Here is a 15,221-nt window from a genome sequence, read left to right on the forward strand (position 1 = left end):
CCCAGAATAATAGCCCTATGTTTCTTAAGGCTATGTTTCTTAAGGCAAGAAAATAACATACTTCTGCTAACTTGCTCTTAATAGACTGTTCTGCTGTAAGAACACTGTAAGCAAATGACATTTGACTTCAATACTTGTTCTCTTGTAAATGTCTTCTTTACACAACATAAATATTTCATATGAAATAGTGAAAGAAAACAAATCATTATACAAAATCTGAAATGTCCATCTTTTCATTAACAGGTTCTATAACTCTGTAGCAGCAAAAATGCAAGGAAAGCTTATATACACCCAAAAGAACGGTAAATATTTATTTACCAATCTTCACTCTTACGTAATGTCACCGAAAACACAAATTTTTAACAACAAATTTTTGTAACATATATTTTGTTGAAAGATCTCAGTGTAAATTTTATAAGACCCATTTGTGTCAAGTTCTTCCCAGTTACTTTCCAAACTGAAATACCTATTTTAAATGTTACATCGGTTATTTTATGACAATTTTGAGGTTATTGATATCTGCAGAAAAAAAATCCTATTCTATTATGACATAATATACCCCTGTAGAGTATCTTTATGATTTACCAGTACATGATTATGCAATATTGATTTTCTCTAGGCATTATCTGTCCCAGAAGGGTATCCATAATTAGCTCAGTAGATTTGATACTGACATGATAAGAAAAATCTTTTTTAAATTCGCCTTTCCAGGATCTTAAGGATTATTGGTTATCTCATTGTTCTTACACCAAAATGAAAATAACGTAAGTCAATGGTTGAATTTCTATTGTTTATCGTGTTTTCAACCAATCACAATAATTTTGGTGTACGCTTTTGAAAATTTTAATCCCAGAATGCATTAGATTCTGAAACGGCGAATTCTTTATTTCTACCTTAAAAAAAAAGTAATAAGAGTGCACACACTGAAATGTCTCGCCTGTTTAATTTATCATTGAATTCCTGTTGAAATTCTTTAACAGTTTTATTACAAGTATAATACTATTTAATTATCAATGTTCTATCAAAATAAGGTCAGTCAGATGAACCATGCCTGAAAGACATGTATACCTTACAATCATTCCATAAATCAGTGTCAAACATAATATAGTACATGTACCTGATCAAACAGATCAAACCACAAATTTTAACATTGACCAATCAGGCAATGGACCATGACCTTGAGGTCAAGGTCTTATGAGCACTGCCAAACAGACAGTTACAACTTATAATCATCAAGAATATGAGAAATATACTCAAGCATAAAAACTAATATTTGACTAATGAACCATGAAATTGAGGTCACCGTCAAGGTCAGATGAAACCTATCAGACAGACATGTACACCTTACAATTATTCCATACACCAAATATTAAAATAGTTGACTTCATACTGCTTATGGTAATTGATGGTCTTGTGGTTAAGCATGAAGATTGGCACAATGGGATTCTATGGTGAAGATTCTGAGACAGATTCATTAAATTCTAATTAGTAGATGAGAAACAGATACACATCATGCACATATGCAACTTAGTGTACAGATATGATTAAATTAATGTCATGGCAAAACTATTAAACCCAAAAAATCAACCTAGAGAGGAAATGAAATAGGAGATGCAAAAGCACATCCTGTAAGCACATGAAATATCATGAGAATATTTGACAAATCGTTTGTTCAGCAATTCAGGAGGAGTAATAGATCACCAAATTAGATGAATGGACAGACATACCGACGGCAGGACACCACAATTACTAAAAAAAGTTGAGGCTGATTTATTTTTTGCAATATTCTGACTGTAAAGCATTCCTCCAGTATCATGCAATACATGAAAATTTGGACTGACAATTGTCCACCTTTGACAGTAGAATAACAATAGGATTGATAGGTATGCAAAACTTTTGACTTTTTAAACATTCTGATTTATTATGGCAGAAATGTATGGTTTATATTCTTGCCAAAGTGAGTCTTATCAAAACAAAATAATTTTCTTATTACCGGTACCGAAAAACAACCTAAAAAAACATATGATTCATTTGTATTAAAACATGTACAAGGTTGTTTCAATAATGTCCATATTTAAAATTATCTCTACTAAAAAATCTTCATGTAAAGCAAACAAGCATTCCAGATAATATAAAGATTTTTTCTTATATTCTGAAAAACCACAGAACAATTTAAATATTGTCATTGACACAAAACACACTACAAATAAAACTCAGTGAAATATATTTACTGTTTTTTCATAAACATCAATATTTGACAAGACAGATTTATTAACCGAAGCAAACAAAGAAATCTAAAAGATCCATCATGAAAAGAAAAACCAAAATCAATATTTTGTTAGTATCTGAGCACACTAATCTGAGAATAGACCTGACATTTCTCTACATGATATACAACAATCTATAATTATAAGCTTCCATTAGCTTACTACCAAGCTTGTCCATTATCTAATGTTCTGTGACAATTACTATCCTGACACCAAATCTATCTTATATTCATGCTGTTTAGAACAACTGGTACATTAGCATTGTTTAACATCAACAGGAACTAGCCTTCAGATAACAAGAGGTCCCCTGAAGTCTGTATTATTTAACTAAGAAAGCTGCAAAATGCAATTTATGACGAAAGAAAAACTGAGATACAAACCCTCATAGGATATGGAAACAGAAGTTTAACATTCAATGAGAAATTTCCTTTAAAACTGGCTAAATTCAGCATGAGTTCTATGTAAAATTGAAAAGAATCAAAAATCCTCTCTGCATGTACATATAAAAGTCAGATTTATATACATGCACAACTCAAGTTATTAAGAAAATAAAAAAGATTTTTCCTTGTAAGGTCATGCAAGGTTTCAATTTGACCGTCAGTTTCAAAATAGATTGATTGGTCGCTGTTTAACACCACTTTTAGCAATAATTTCATGTTATCAGTTATTATTGGTGGCAGAAGCCTGAGTGCCCCATGAAAACCACCAATCTTTTGAAAAGAAACTGACAATCTAGGTCATTTAAGATTGGAGTCAAAGGCACCTGACATGTGCAAATTCGAAAATTAACAACCTCAGGGATGTCCATCTACTGAAACAGCAGTTGTACTACTTCACACCACTCTGCCACTGATGTCCTATTTCAGAAGAAAAGATCTTTGAGAAATTTAAAGTTGATGACAGAAAAGAAGTAAATAAGAGATGAGAACAGCTGAAGACTAAAACATTTAAGCTGGAATGATTTTACAGGTCCTACTCACAGGTAAATGTGGACAGGATACTATTTTTGAGTACTCCTAATAACCCATTTCAGTTTTCTGATTTAATTTTTGATTGAACATTTATTCATATGGTTTTCACTTGGAATATAAGTTGAAATAAATGGATGAAAATTCAGGTATACAGCTTATACAGGAATACCGGTAATATCAAATATAACTTATAAAGTTCAATTCCAGAATGACAAACTAAAAATGTTTCAAAATCCAAAGCAAATTCTACATTCACCAATCCTTACACAAGCAATCAGGAGCTAGATAATCAAAAACTGCAAGATTATATTTTCTTCATCTGATGGTCAAAGTCCCATAACTCTGGAATGATATAGTAATCAATTGTTTTTTCCCCTCAATTATCAATAATCAAACTGTGAGTTATGTTCACTGATTCCAACACTTATATGAAACTTCAAGTAAATCTATCCAAGTAAATCTATCCAAGCAAACTCAAGTTGCGGCATACAGTTTTATGTGAAAATTACCTTGCAATAACAATGCCAATGGCATAACTCTAGAACAGGTATCATTCCAACAATAATGTAAAGTTTTCAGGAAATCAACCCAGGAATACTGGAGTTCAGTTGGTGTGTTATATGTGAAGGATTGCCTTAAGAACCTTACCACCTACTCACTCTACCTATTTCAGATTTTTCTTAATAAGTTGGTGTCCAAATTATTCAAAGAGGTTACAGTTCACAGTTAGCTACAATAAAATAATCTACCCTAAGAATCTTACACTGTATACAAATTACAATACATGCACAATCCAAAATAGATATTTACACATAGTTAATTTACAAGTAGTTCAATGTCTTATTACTAACATGATAAGATATCCAAGAGGTACATGTTGTGAAAAATCAAAATCAAAATCAAGGGATTTTTTTTTTTTTTTTTTTAAATACATAGAACTAGGTACACTGGTGCTTCCATACGCATACTTTTATAACTAGAAAGCCCATATCATAGGGAACATGTGTACTAAGTTTCAAGTAGATCGGAGTTTAACTTCTTCAACAATTACCGTGACCAAAAACTTAAACCTGAAGCGGGACAGAGGGACGAGCGCATCATTTTCTATGTTCAGTGGACTGTGAAATGGCGGTCAAATCTCTCATTTGGCATTGAAATAAGATAAATCATATCATAGGGAACCATCAACATGTGTACTAAGTTTCAAGTTGATTGGACTTCAACTTCATCAAAAACTTAAACCTTATGCAGGACAAACGGACACAAACAAAAAATGTAATGCCCCCAAGTGGGAACAAAACCTTTTCAAATGGGAGGGAAAATGTGGGGGTGCAAATAAAAACGGGAGCAAACATAATCAGAAATTTATTCATCATTTTAAAAATCTATTCATAAATTGTCAATGAGAAGCAATGGCAAAATAACTGATGATTATAGCGTTGGGGACATAGGCACATGTATACGTACATGTTCATATGTAATGGTTTATTTCTTCCTCTGTGATATTACATCCGGCAGAGAATTTGTCACAGTAAATGTTTTCCAGACATGGTATATCACGAGAAGATTTTTCCAGTGAAGTAAAGTTCTATCCCTCACAGGGCTCACGCTACCAGGCGACTTGGGCGAAGAAGTCGCCTTCCCGACCGTCACTTCGCTTTCCCCGACACCCAAAAGCGAAAACAAGTCGCCCTGTTCTTGACGATACTCGCTTTCAGTCGCTTTCGTCACCGTACATTTTCAATTTTTACCAAGTTGATGAAACATCAATTTTTTATTGATAATTAAAGAAATTCAGACATAAACGATTCATTATCTTTAGAAAAGAGGTTGAAGCATTGTCTTCGTAGTGTGTAGCAGGTTATTTGATAAAAATACAACTTTTTATCACTTCGTGCATTTCCGCAAGTTCCGGTGCTTGTTACTCGAAAACGTACATCAACCTAAATTTCGGCGGCAAAATAAGTTTGTTACTTCATTTAAATGTGATAAAAGTTGCCTCCAGTAAATGTTTAATCCATTTATTGCATTAAAAACGTCATGTTCCTTTCCAAATAACTTGTCAAACATCGTTTATTTTTGTAAATTTTCTTGCTTTTGTCCGCCATTGACCGATTTCTAAACTACGGATCTGAACCGGACCAGCTATGACAGAAATTCGTACTTTTACAATAATTACTACGGACGCACGGATGGAACAGCTGACAAAAGAATATTGATCCCAAAGGGAAAAATTACGCATTCCACACGCATTAAGAGACTTTTGGTTACATCTAATTGATTGGTGTATATAATTCCCTATATTTTTTATGGATTGTTTCAAACTATTGATTAAAGTTGCTTAACTCTGAGACTATTATACTAATATCAATATATATTATGGCCCAGCTTAATAACTTTTATATTTTTTTATGAGAAACACTGAATTTCATACACAAGATAATTTTTAATTAAATTGTAATTGATATATGGGCAGGAATTCGCTAATGTTACTTAAGTGTGACATTGTAAGAAAAAAATAAAAATCAATATAAGCTTCCAAATTTTTTACAAATTATTGCTACAAATGGCGTCCTTCTATTTGTAACAAAAAAAATCATTTTTAAACTTGCGTCAGTTTGGAACCAAAGCAATTAATGAATTTGGAGCATGTAACATGGACACTTTTTCCAAATTGAGATTAATGATTCCTTAACTCATTCAACATTCTATACCATATATTTTGATCACAAAACATTGTCTTTCATCTAAACTCTAAAATGTGTATTTTCATTTCTTCCAGAAATTTTGTGAAAACAGGTTTCCTCTAATTTTCTGTCAATGTTACATGCAAATGTTTAAGAGATAAATACAGTAAGAATCATTTTGTTTCTGAACATGAAAAGGCTCTTTTTCATTGTGTTACCCTCACATTAAAAAATTGTATTAATATTTTTGCAATTATCTCTTTTCTGTCATAAAATAGTGACGTAAATGTTGCATGTAACGTGGACATAAAAAATATGAATAATGAACCATGCCAAAATTGACCTTAAAAGATATAAAAAGCCTCCAAACAACCATCTGAATGTAAATTATACTCCCACATTTCTCATATATGATATTATTTAAATACATGTAGTGGTTAATACCCAAACCATTCACCTAAATCAGACAGCAGACATATTTTTTTAACTATACCAGTAGTTATGCTTGTTCATGGTGTTACACCATGGAAGGCTAATTAAATTAAAAGATATTCAAATGTCAAAATAACCAGAAAAATAAAACTAAGACCAAAGATAGATCAATTGATGAAGGAGTCATCCAAAATTTCCACAACATGAAACATTTTTATATCATCAGTAAGTAAGTAACCCGTTTTTTTATGCACAGGATGAGATTGATAAAACCACCACACAAGCATCAGCATCCACAAGTTTCTCACTCAATAACTAATACTGACAAAGTAAGAGTACAAAATGATTACATGTATCCTTCATTCATGTGACACAGTTACACTTAAAACTAATAGTATGAAAAACCAAGGAAAAATATGGACAAATCTGTTGATACAGCTGCATTTATGGAGAATCTTATTTTCAATCGTTTACATAACTTCTATAAAGCACAATTTGGGTTTCATTTTTGAGGTTGTCTGAGAGACATTACCCCATATCTTGTTTTATTTCTGCTGGTTAATCTTACATTTATGATAACTTTTTAAGGTTTAAAAAATAAATTTTATTTCAAACATTCAAAACAAGTTTCTTGTTTCTTGTTTTCTGTCTCCAACATCTTCAACTATCTATCTGAAAAAAGAAAAAGAAAAAAACAATTAATCTACCCTCAATCAGAACCAAAATACATGCATAGATTATAAAATTTACAATAATATACAAACTCTCAAATTTCTTGTTTCGATTTTTCAATGCCATTTCATCTCGAAAACTTGTTACCAAAACTACACATGCTACAGGAAGCCATAATTTAAAGGTCCCCATAATGATCAGTGTAAAACAATTCAGAAGAGAAAACCAACACCCACTAGACCACTATCCTGTTTTCAACTTTATTTGGCCTTCTTTTACTTTTTTGATTCATTAGCGTCACTGAAGAGTATTTTGTAGACGAAAAGCGTGTCTGGCCTACAAAATTTCAATTCTGGTATCCATGATGAGTTTATTATTATTATTTTGAAATCAGAAGGAGCCTGAACATCTTATAATGCAAAAGAAATTCTGGAATGTCAATTATTGGCATAACAAATTAAAAAAAAAATGTTTCAAATTGAATTCCTCATGATTTCTATAATGAGCATCAGTAAATACATGTGTTGACTGGTGATTGAAAAGGGATAAATAAACAAGATTTTGAAATAACTATCTTCTACCCTGCTGTAGAATGGTCAAATGGGCGATCACTAGTATGTCTGCAAACACGGTCATCATCGCCTGGTTTTCTGACACAGACAAACACTACTATCTGACTGGCTGAAAGGACCGTCACCACCTGAGTCACTAACAGGGACCTTATCAGACTGGCTAACACAGACATCATAATCTGCTAGGCTGACAGGGACATCACTATCTGACAGGCTGACATGGATATCATCATCTGACTGGCTGACAGGGACATCACCATCTGACTGGCTGACAGGGACATCACCATCTGACTGGCTGACAGGAACATCACCAACTGACTGACTGATATGAACATCACCATCTGCCAGGCTGACTAGGACATCACCATCTGTTGGCTGACAGGAAAATTACCCTCTGACTGGCTTACAAGAACATCACAGACTGACTGACTGACAGGAACATCACCAACTGACTGACTGATATGTACATTTTTTTGTACATCACCACATGACTGACTGACAGGTACATCACCATCTTCCAGGCTGACAGGTACATCATCATCTGTCTGGCTGACAGGGACATCACCATCTGACTGGTTGACAGGGACAGTATTTTTTTGCAGCATCTTCCTGAGAGTTTTCTTTGTCACATTTATTACCTGTCCTCTTTTTCTTTCTTAGGTTCATATTGCCTGTAGATTTTTTTTTTAAATTGCATGTAAATTTTCAAGACCGACACCAATTTTGTTGTCAATGAAGAAAATACACTTCCAAAAAGAATATCTATATTTAGAAAAAAAGATGAAGTTTGATGGTGGTAAAACAAGTTAAATTATCAATAATCTCTTTATAGAGCAAAAGAGTTAGTAAATGTTATCAGTTCTGTTCATGCGTGTAACATTGACAGAAAAGTAAAAGGTTGTATGTCAATGTTACGTACATGAAGACCATAAGATGAAAGTGGTGTGCTTAATAGTCAACTCAACTTTGGAGAAATAATATTATTGCTGCTCAGTAATATCTAATTAATCATTTAGGTTATCAAATATTATATAAAAGTCTGACTTTAAGGAAGTAATACCATGTAATACCTTTGCATGTAACATAAAAAAATCTTGACACAAAATATTGTTGTCAATGTTACTAACTAGTGTTAAAAGACAAATTAAACAGGAAAACTTGAAAACGCTTTCATTTGTAAAATAAAAATAAAATAATAGCTCCATATGCATGATATGGTAGTAAGTTTTGTTCACGCACATAACACTGGCCTGAACATGTAAAAGTCTAAATAATAGACTCTGTCAATGTTACATACACAATTTCTTAATTGAAAAAAAGTTTAATTTGGGTTTACGTACTTTATACATTATTTTTTAAAATAAGTATCATAATAATAACTTTGAATATTAAAAATTAGATTAACTATTGATTTCATCACAGTAAAATCTTCTCATGTAACACAAAAAAGACCTTACATGAAAGTTGCTGTCCATGTTACTCATAAAGTTATCATATAAGCATCAACGAAATTGTGTGATGACAATATTTCAGATGTTAGATAGTCATTTATAAACTCAGATAAATTCATTTTAAAGCTCATATCAGGGGTTTGGAAATCAATGCTTTTAAAACATTATAATTCTGGGTTATGCATGTAACATTGACAGGAACACCAACAAATGATGAGGAAAAATTGCTAGTCAATCAAGGAAAAAAATAAACACAAATAATGAAAACTCATTTATTTCTTTAATAGCATTTTTATGAAGCAAATTTAAATTTCAACAAGATTTTATTGATTGAATAATTGTATGAACATTTATTAGGTTGTAGCATGTAACCTGGACGCAGAAGATGGTGTCAATGTTACATGCCTTTAAACGATAAGAATTACAAGTAAATATTGTAAGTCTAGAAATCAAGAAAGATCAACAACTTCTCTGTTAAGAATTCAGCATAAATTTATATTTGATTTGATATTATACACTGGCCAATTATGCATTAAGTGTAATAAAGTAATATTGTTTTTATTCTGGTGTCAATGTTACATTTTATGTTTTCAAATTAAGTGGCCAGTTATCTTTATAATGCTGAGAAAGAATACAAGTACTAATTAATCAAATTGGCAATTAATCTGTGGTATTTCATGTAAAAAATTAGATTGATAAGGCAAACCGTACAAAAAAAAGCTCTTGCATGTATCATAGACACCAATCCTTGGTAAATATTTCGTGTCAATGTTATGTACAGAAATCTCTCCAGCAATAAAATGAGTATCGTAAGGGTCAAACCTGTTTAAATACAAGATAAACTTATATTTTTTGATAAAATTGCAAAGCAAGTCACACATCATTATCAAAGAACCTAATCTACTCAGAAAGTGCATGTAACACTTCATAGTGAGGTCAAATTAACCTGGTCCCACTCTCTTATCATCTGCTGGATCACTGGTAGATGCCAAGTGTGAAAGATAACAAAGCCACCTTTTAATGTAATTGTCAGCGGGTTGAAATGTGGAAAAAATAATTATGGTAATGCTTACTATAAGAAATATACAACTGTTATAAAAAGATGAGTATTATTGGGCAGTATTGACACGAAAATGAAATAAATTTTCTTACCTTCTATATTTTTCAAACTTCAGTTGATTGATGAAAATGATGAAATCCAAATTGTACCCATTGTTGACACCTTTCAAATCTTGCAATGCTGGACCAATAACTTGTTTCCAAAGCTAATTAGCTGATAAAAAGGTGCATGTAACATTTGTTGACGCGAAAAGTTACATGCACTTGTCCATTTTCAAGCATATTTTATTTGCAGAAATAATCGGATTCTGTACAGAATGGGGTTTCTAATCGATAGACTGATCATTTTGCAGTTGATTTTCATCTATTACAGTAGAACAATTCTTCAGGTATATTCTAAATATGACTTGGGGTTTTGCCACTGCAGAAATGTCACACTTTTTGTCTACAATTTTCCACTGCCGGCACATAACAAGGGCTGATTTCTTGTTGATTTTTTTAATTGGATCCATTTTTTTTGCATGTGGCAATAAAGATTAACCCACTTTGATATTTAAACAATGTTTATTCTCCATATTTGCATGATTTCTTTATTTTTTTATTGGATAAACACTATTGACCCTAAAATTTCATTAGCGAATTCCTGCCCATATTATAATTTCTTTACATTTTTTAAAATAAATTTTTAGTGCTAGATATTTAGTTGGTAGTTTCTCACAAGAACCTTAGTAAAACTTAAACAACTTTTAATTTCAAAGTTACTTTAATTGTAATTTTTTTACTCAGATATGAATTGAACAATATAAAAAGAACATTATTTACATATGGCCCTTTATACTATTGTAAAATCCAAACATTGTAGCGCACCGCACGAATGAGCATATCTCTTTCAAATCTCACCACTTCTCCCTATCAGTTTCAAAAAGAGAAGTCACTTCTCCCTATAATTCAGAAGTAGTGTGAGCCCTGCCCTCATATACGAATAGTATTTAACAGTATATCTTTTCCGTTCAACATTTTACAGGAGCTTGTGAGATACAATCCAATTGTACTATGTAAAGTACTCACATTCAATACATACCTAACCACAATGATAAATGTGTCACCAAGCAGTGTCTTAGCCAGGATTTGAAAAGGGCAATTTAACATGTAAATGTCATAGAAAAAAAGGGCAATTACTTAATAAAAGCCTCATTTATTACAATGTAGCTTAAATAACTCCAGCACTATGGTATAATCAAGTTTCTGTTATAATTGAGGTATATAATTCAATACTTTTGGCACAATTTTCTTTGTTTAATCATTCAAAAATATCAATTTGTGTTGGCCCCAGATGACTTTTAAAATGTATATACATGTATCATTGAAAAAGCTCCAAATTATCTCCCTTTGATGCAAAAATGCAATTTTTTGGCATTAAAATTAAAATATCTTTTTTAACTCATCAGTGACCTATATTTTTTATTATCATTTTCAAATAAGCTGTACTTAAACTAAAAAAAATTGAGCGATTTCTGTAATTTAGTTCTTTTTTTATTTCGATATTACCTTTTTTTCTCCTATTAGTTCAACAGAAAAAATGTAAAGGCAGATTGTGAACGTAAATAAACGGTGACCCCATATTTTTATTTTTAAGTTCATTTGTAGAAAAATATAGCGAAATCCTATATTAAAATAAAATTTTGATTTAGACCCACGAGCCCCCTTGATTTAATTTTTTTAATTTTTACATATATGCATTCTCTTTCCTTACTAATTTGAGTGAAAGAGAATTGTTAAAGGTAATCAACTGTTAAATCAGTGTCCACTGCAAATAATGTCAAATTATTACTTTAATGCACTTGATAAATTTAATCAATTAATGGAAGTAAAGATGTAAAATATAGCTATCAAAATATTTATTTTTTAAGATGTTTTAAGTTGAAAATAATTAAAAGTAATATTCTGTTATGCACTTGCATTCAATTTGTTATAAATTAAATCTTTTTCAAATAAGAACATAAACTTTAAAAGAATATTGTGAAATGTAAAATATAAGGGGAAGTAACTCATTATTTTTTTGTCAATCGCATTTTGTCATTTTTGAAATACACAAATAATTTATGAAGTAATTGGTGTTATTTAACAATGTGTTTGACACCAAAGCTGTTAAGTGAAGCCATACACTTAATGAGTCACTTAATTGGACAGTTTATGAACTTCCTGTTCATCAAAGAATTACAAATTTAATGGTATTTCAAAGGCAGAAATGCGGAGATTTCCGCAATAAAAACAGCAGGGCGCCCGAGAAAGGAAGGAAAAATGCAAGGGCGTCTATAAATAAGGGCGGGCGCTGCGCTACATGTATGTTCAAACTTTGTAGCTAGAACAATGCCGAGGTAGAAAAAATATTTGCATAATTTCTCAATCAAAGGGAGGTAATTTTGAACTGTTTTCATTTTATAAACATTATATTTCAGAATCAATTTCATAGTGAAATTTTCCATTGATTTAACATTTTTATATAAATTTATATAAAAGGATGACTTTAATAAAAAATTAATCTGACTGAAAATATTTCATGGGTAAATGTAACTATCCAGCTGTTGAAATTGTTTTTGTTCCTATGTATATCATGTATATTGTTGTTATGAATAATGATTCTGTCACATGATCAACAATTCCAAAGCAATATACTTCTGGTTTTGTTTCATATGTTTCAAGACAATTGTCTTATAAAAGAATGATATTGACTTTATTTCAGGATATTATTTTTTAATTATAATCTGTGAAACTATTTCCCATTAATACATTTATTTGGTTTATATTAAGCTATGAATATCTAAATCTACTAATATAAGTCCATAGTATTCGCAAACTTTTTAAGATTAAGTTTTTTATTTATGAACTATTCAATATTTTAACTTCCTAGAAACAATATCACGACAATGGATAATATTTCACAGTGAAATATGTTCCTCATAAAAAAACTTATAAACCATCTGGATAGAATTTTGCTTTACACATACATATATCATTAACCTTCTTGTACATATATCTAACAGCAAGGATTTGTATCAATACACAAATCCTTGCTATCAGCTAATCTTCCAGTCAGTAGCATCTGTTACTAAGTGAAATTTTTCAGGGACAGTCTATACTATTACATTTTTGTACTAATGTTAGTATAGACTGGGACTATTATATCAATGGGACTGGAAACCGTTACACCAATCAGTGTAATAATATCTACATCACAGTCGTTAGAATGAGACTTTACCTGTGCTATTTATTGATACACCATTTTGTTTTGACAGTGACAGCGTGCCTTGATCTTATAATTTCAGTAATTTGTTTTTTTATTTTATACATTTTTAGTTATTAGAAATGATAATCTTTAATTATAATATAAACATGATTACTATAATGATAAAAGTTATCTTGATATTTGACAGAACTGTTGTTACATGTATTAATCACCAAATCCCACCTTTATTGCGAAAAATAACATATAAACATTGAAATTTTCAAGCTTGAAAATAGCATAGGGACGATGTGGAAAAAAGTATATGATTCATTAAATTTCTTATAACTTTTCATTGAAAAGAGATTTGCAAGTTTGGTTTTTGGTAAAATCATATTTATAGGTTATAATTTGGATTTGCCTATTATTATTGTCACTTTTTAAAGTGAAAAGTGGGGAAAAATCTCTTTCTCCTTACAACTGGAACCCACAAGCACGTCTCAAATAAATTTAACTGGTCCTTTAAAATCGTCTACTCCTTTTCATGTGTGCAATATTTTATTATAATCAGGGTTAATTTTGCTAAGTAATGGTCTTCAGGTGGTATTAGCATATGAATTCGTGAAAATATGTACACTAGGTTCCACAATTACAACTACAAAAGTAGGCCCGACCATGCACAGCCATATTGAAATTTTGGTGTAAACAGGGAAGTTCACAAAAGTTTTAAACAATGTGGCTATATTTTCATGAAACCAGGGTAACTTATGTTATTATATATGAATTAATTAGGAATTGAAATTGTCAACGTTGTTTTATTGCACACCTATTGTTTTTATCAGGATTATTTATGATCTGTTAACCTTTGAAGCGTTGTTTTCTTAGCGGTCAAGTAATTAAAGTGCTGGCTTTTAGACTATATCTGGTTTATTTTCAACACTAATATATTGACTACTTATTAGTATTTTTTTGTAAACAATATCTATTTTGCCTTTAAACTATTTAATTTAATAATTATTCTTTATTTCAAAGCCACCAATTTTAAGTTTTTCTAAATATGCTGGCTTGTTTGCCGAATTCTATTGTTTACATGTACACGATCTGACAGCTGTGAATCAATAATTTACTATCGGAGCAATGAAATCTCAACGGATCAATCAGTTTCCAGTCCTGTTAGTATAATACACCTTATTGCTAGTCCCGGCTGACCCCAGAATCGGTCCCGCTCGAAACTATTGACGTCATACAACAATCCCTTTTTCATTGTGGCGTCAGATATTTTGCCTGACATCAAAATTTTACGGGAACCTGTGTGATGTCCAGTAATGGCGTACAAATAGTGATAAGGTGTATAGTCCCAGGTATAGACTGTCTGTGGTGAATTTATTAATAACCTTGATCAGTTGATAGTCAATTAGTTTATCATCTTTACATCTACATCTATCTTCAGAGTTTGCTCCAAATAAAGTTATTCTACATTTGGCTACATTTGTCTGAATAATGGTAACTGTTTTTTTACACCCTAGTCTCTATTGTCGTTGAGTAAAAATCATTAGCAGAGGAAAATTATTCAACTCAAGCAGACGATACACTGTCACATATCCAATTACTAGGAATATCACTGTCTAGAAACACTACTGTCTACTAATTTAATTAAATGTTTGTATTTTACTTCAATATTTAAACACTTAAGTAATAAAATAATCAGTAAAAATTACCTTTTAACGCCAAAAGGTGTTCTTTCTCTCTTGCCCCTTCCATCTTCTTCAGCTACTTCCGGTATAGAGAAAGCTAAGTTAGGGAAGCTGTGAAATGTATATGCGGGAGCTTCTCCATTTATCACATTCAAGTCGTTTTTTTACATACAAATAAAAGTCCTTATTTAAA

At 31.2% G+C, this 15,221-nt stretch overlaps 1 protein-coding gene across 2 annotated transcripts in view; it reads right to left on the minus strand.

Moving 5' to 3' along the window:
• The window catches only part of LOC139489543 (trafficking protein particle complex subunit 13-like), an 84,933-nt gene extending 69,752 nt beyond the window's left edge, over positions 1 to 15,181 (minus strand). For both annotated transcript variants that reach the window (XM_071276083.1, XM_071276074.1), the window contains exon 1: positions 15,053 to 15,181. In XM_071276083.1, coding sequence (XP_071132184.1) covers positions 15,053 to 15,095 — 43 coding nt within the window. In that variant the 5' untranslated portion in view covers positions 15,096 to 15,181. The remainder of the gene's footprint in view (positions 1 to 15,052) is intronic.
• Between the last annotated feature and the right edge of the window lie 40 nt (positions 15,182 to 15,221).

Source organism: Mytilus edulis, chromosome 1 (assembly GCF_963676685.1).
Source record: "Mytilus edulis chromosome 1, xbMytEdul2.2, whole genome shotgun sequence".
Lineage (NCBI taxonomy): Eukaryota > Metazoa > Mollusca > Bivalvia > Mytilida > Mytilidae > Mytilus > Mytilus edulis.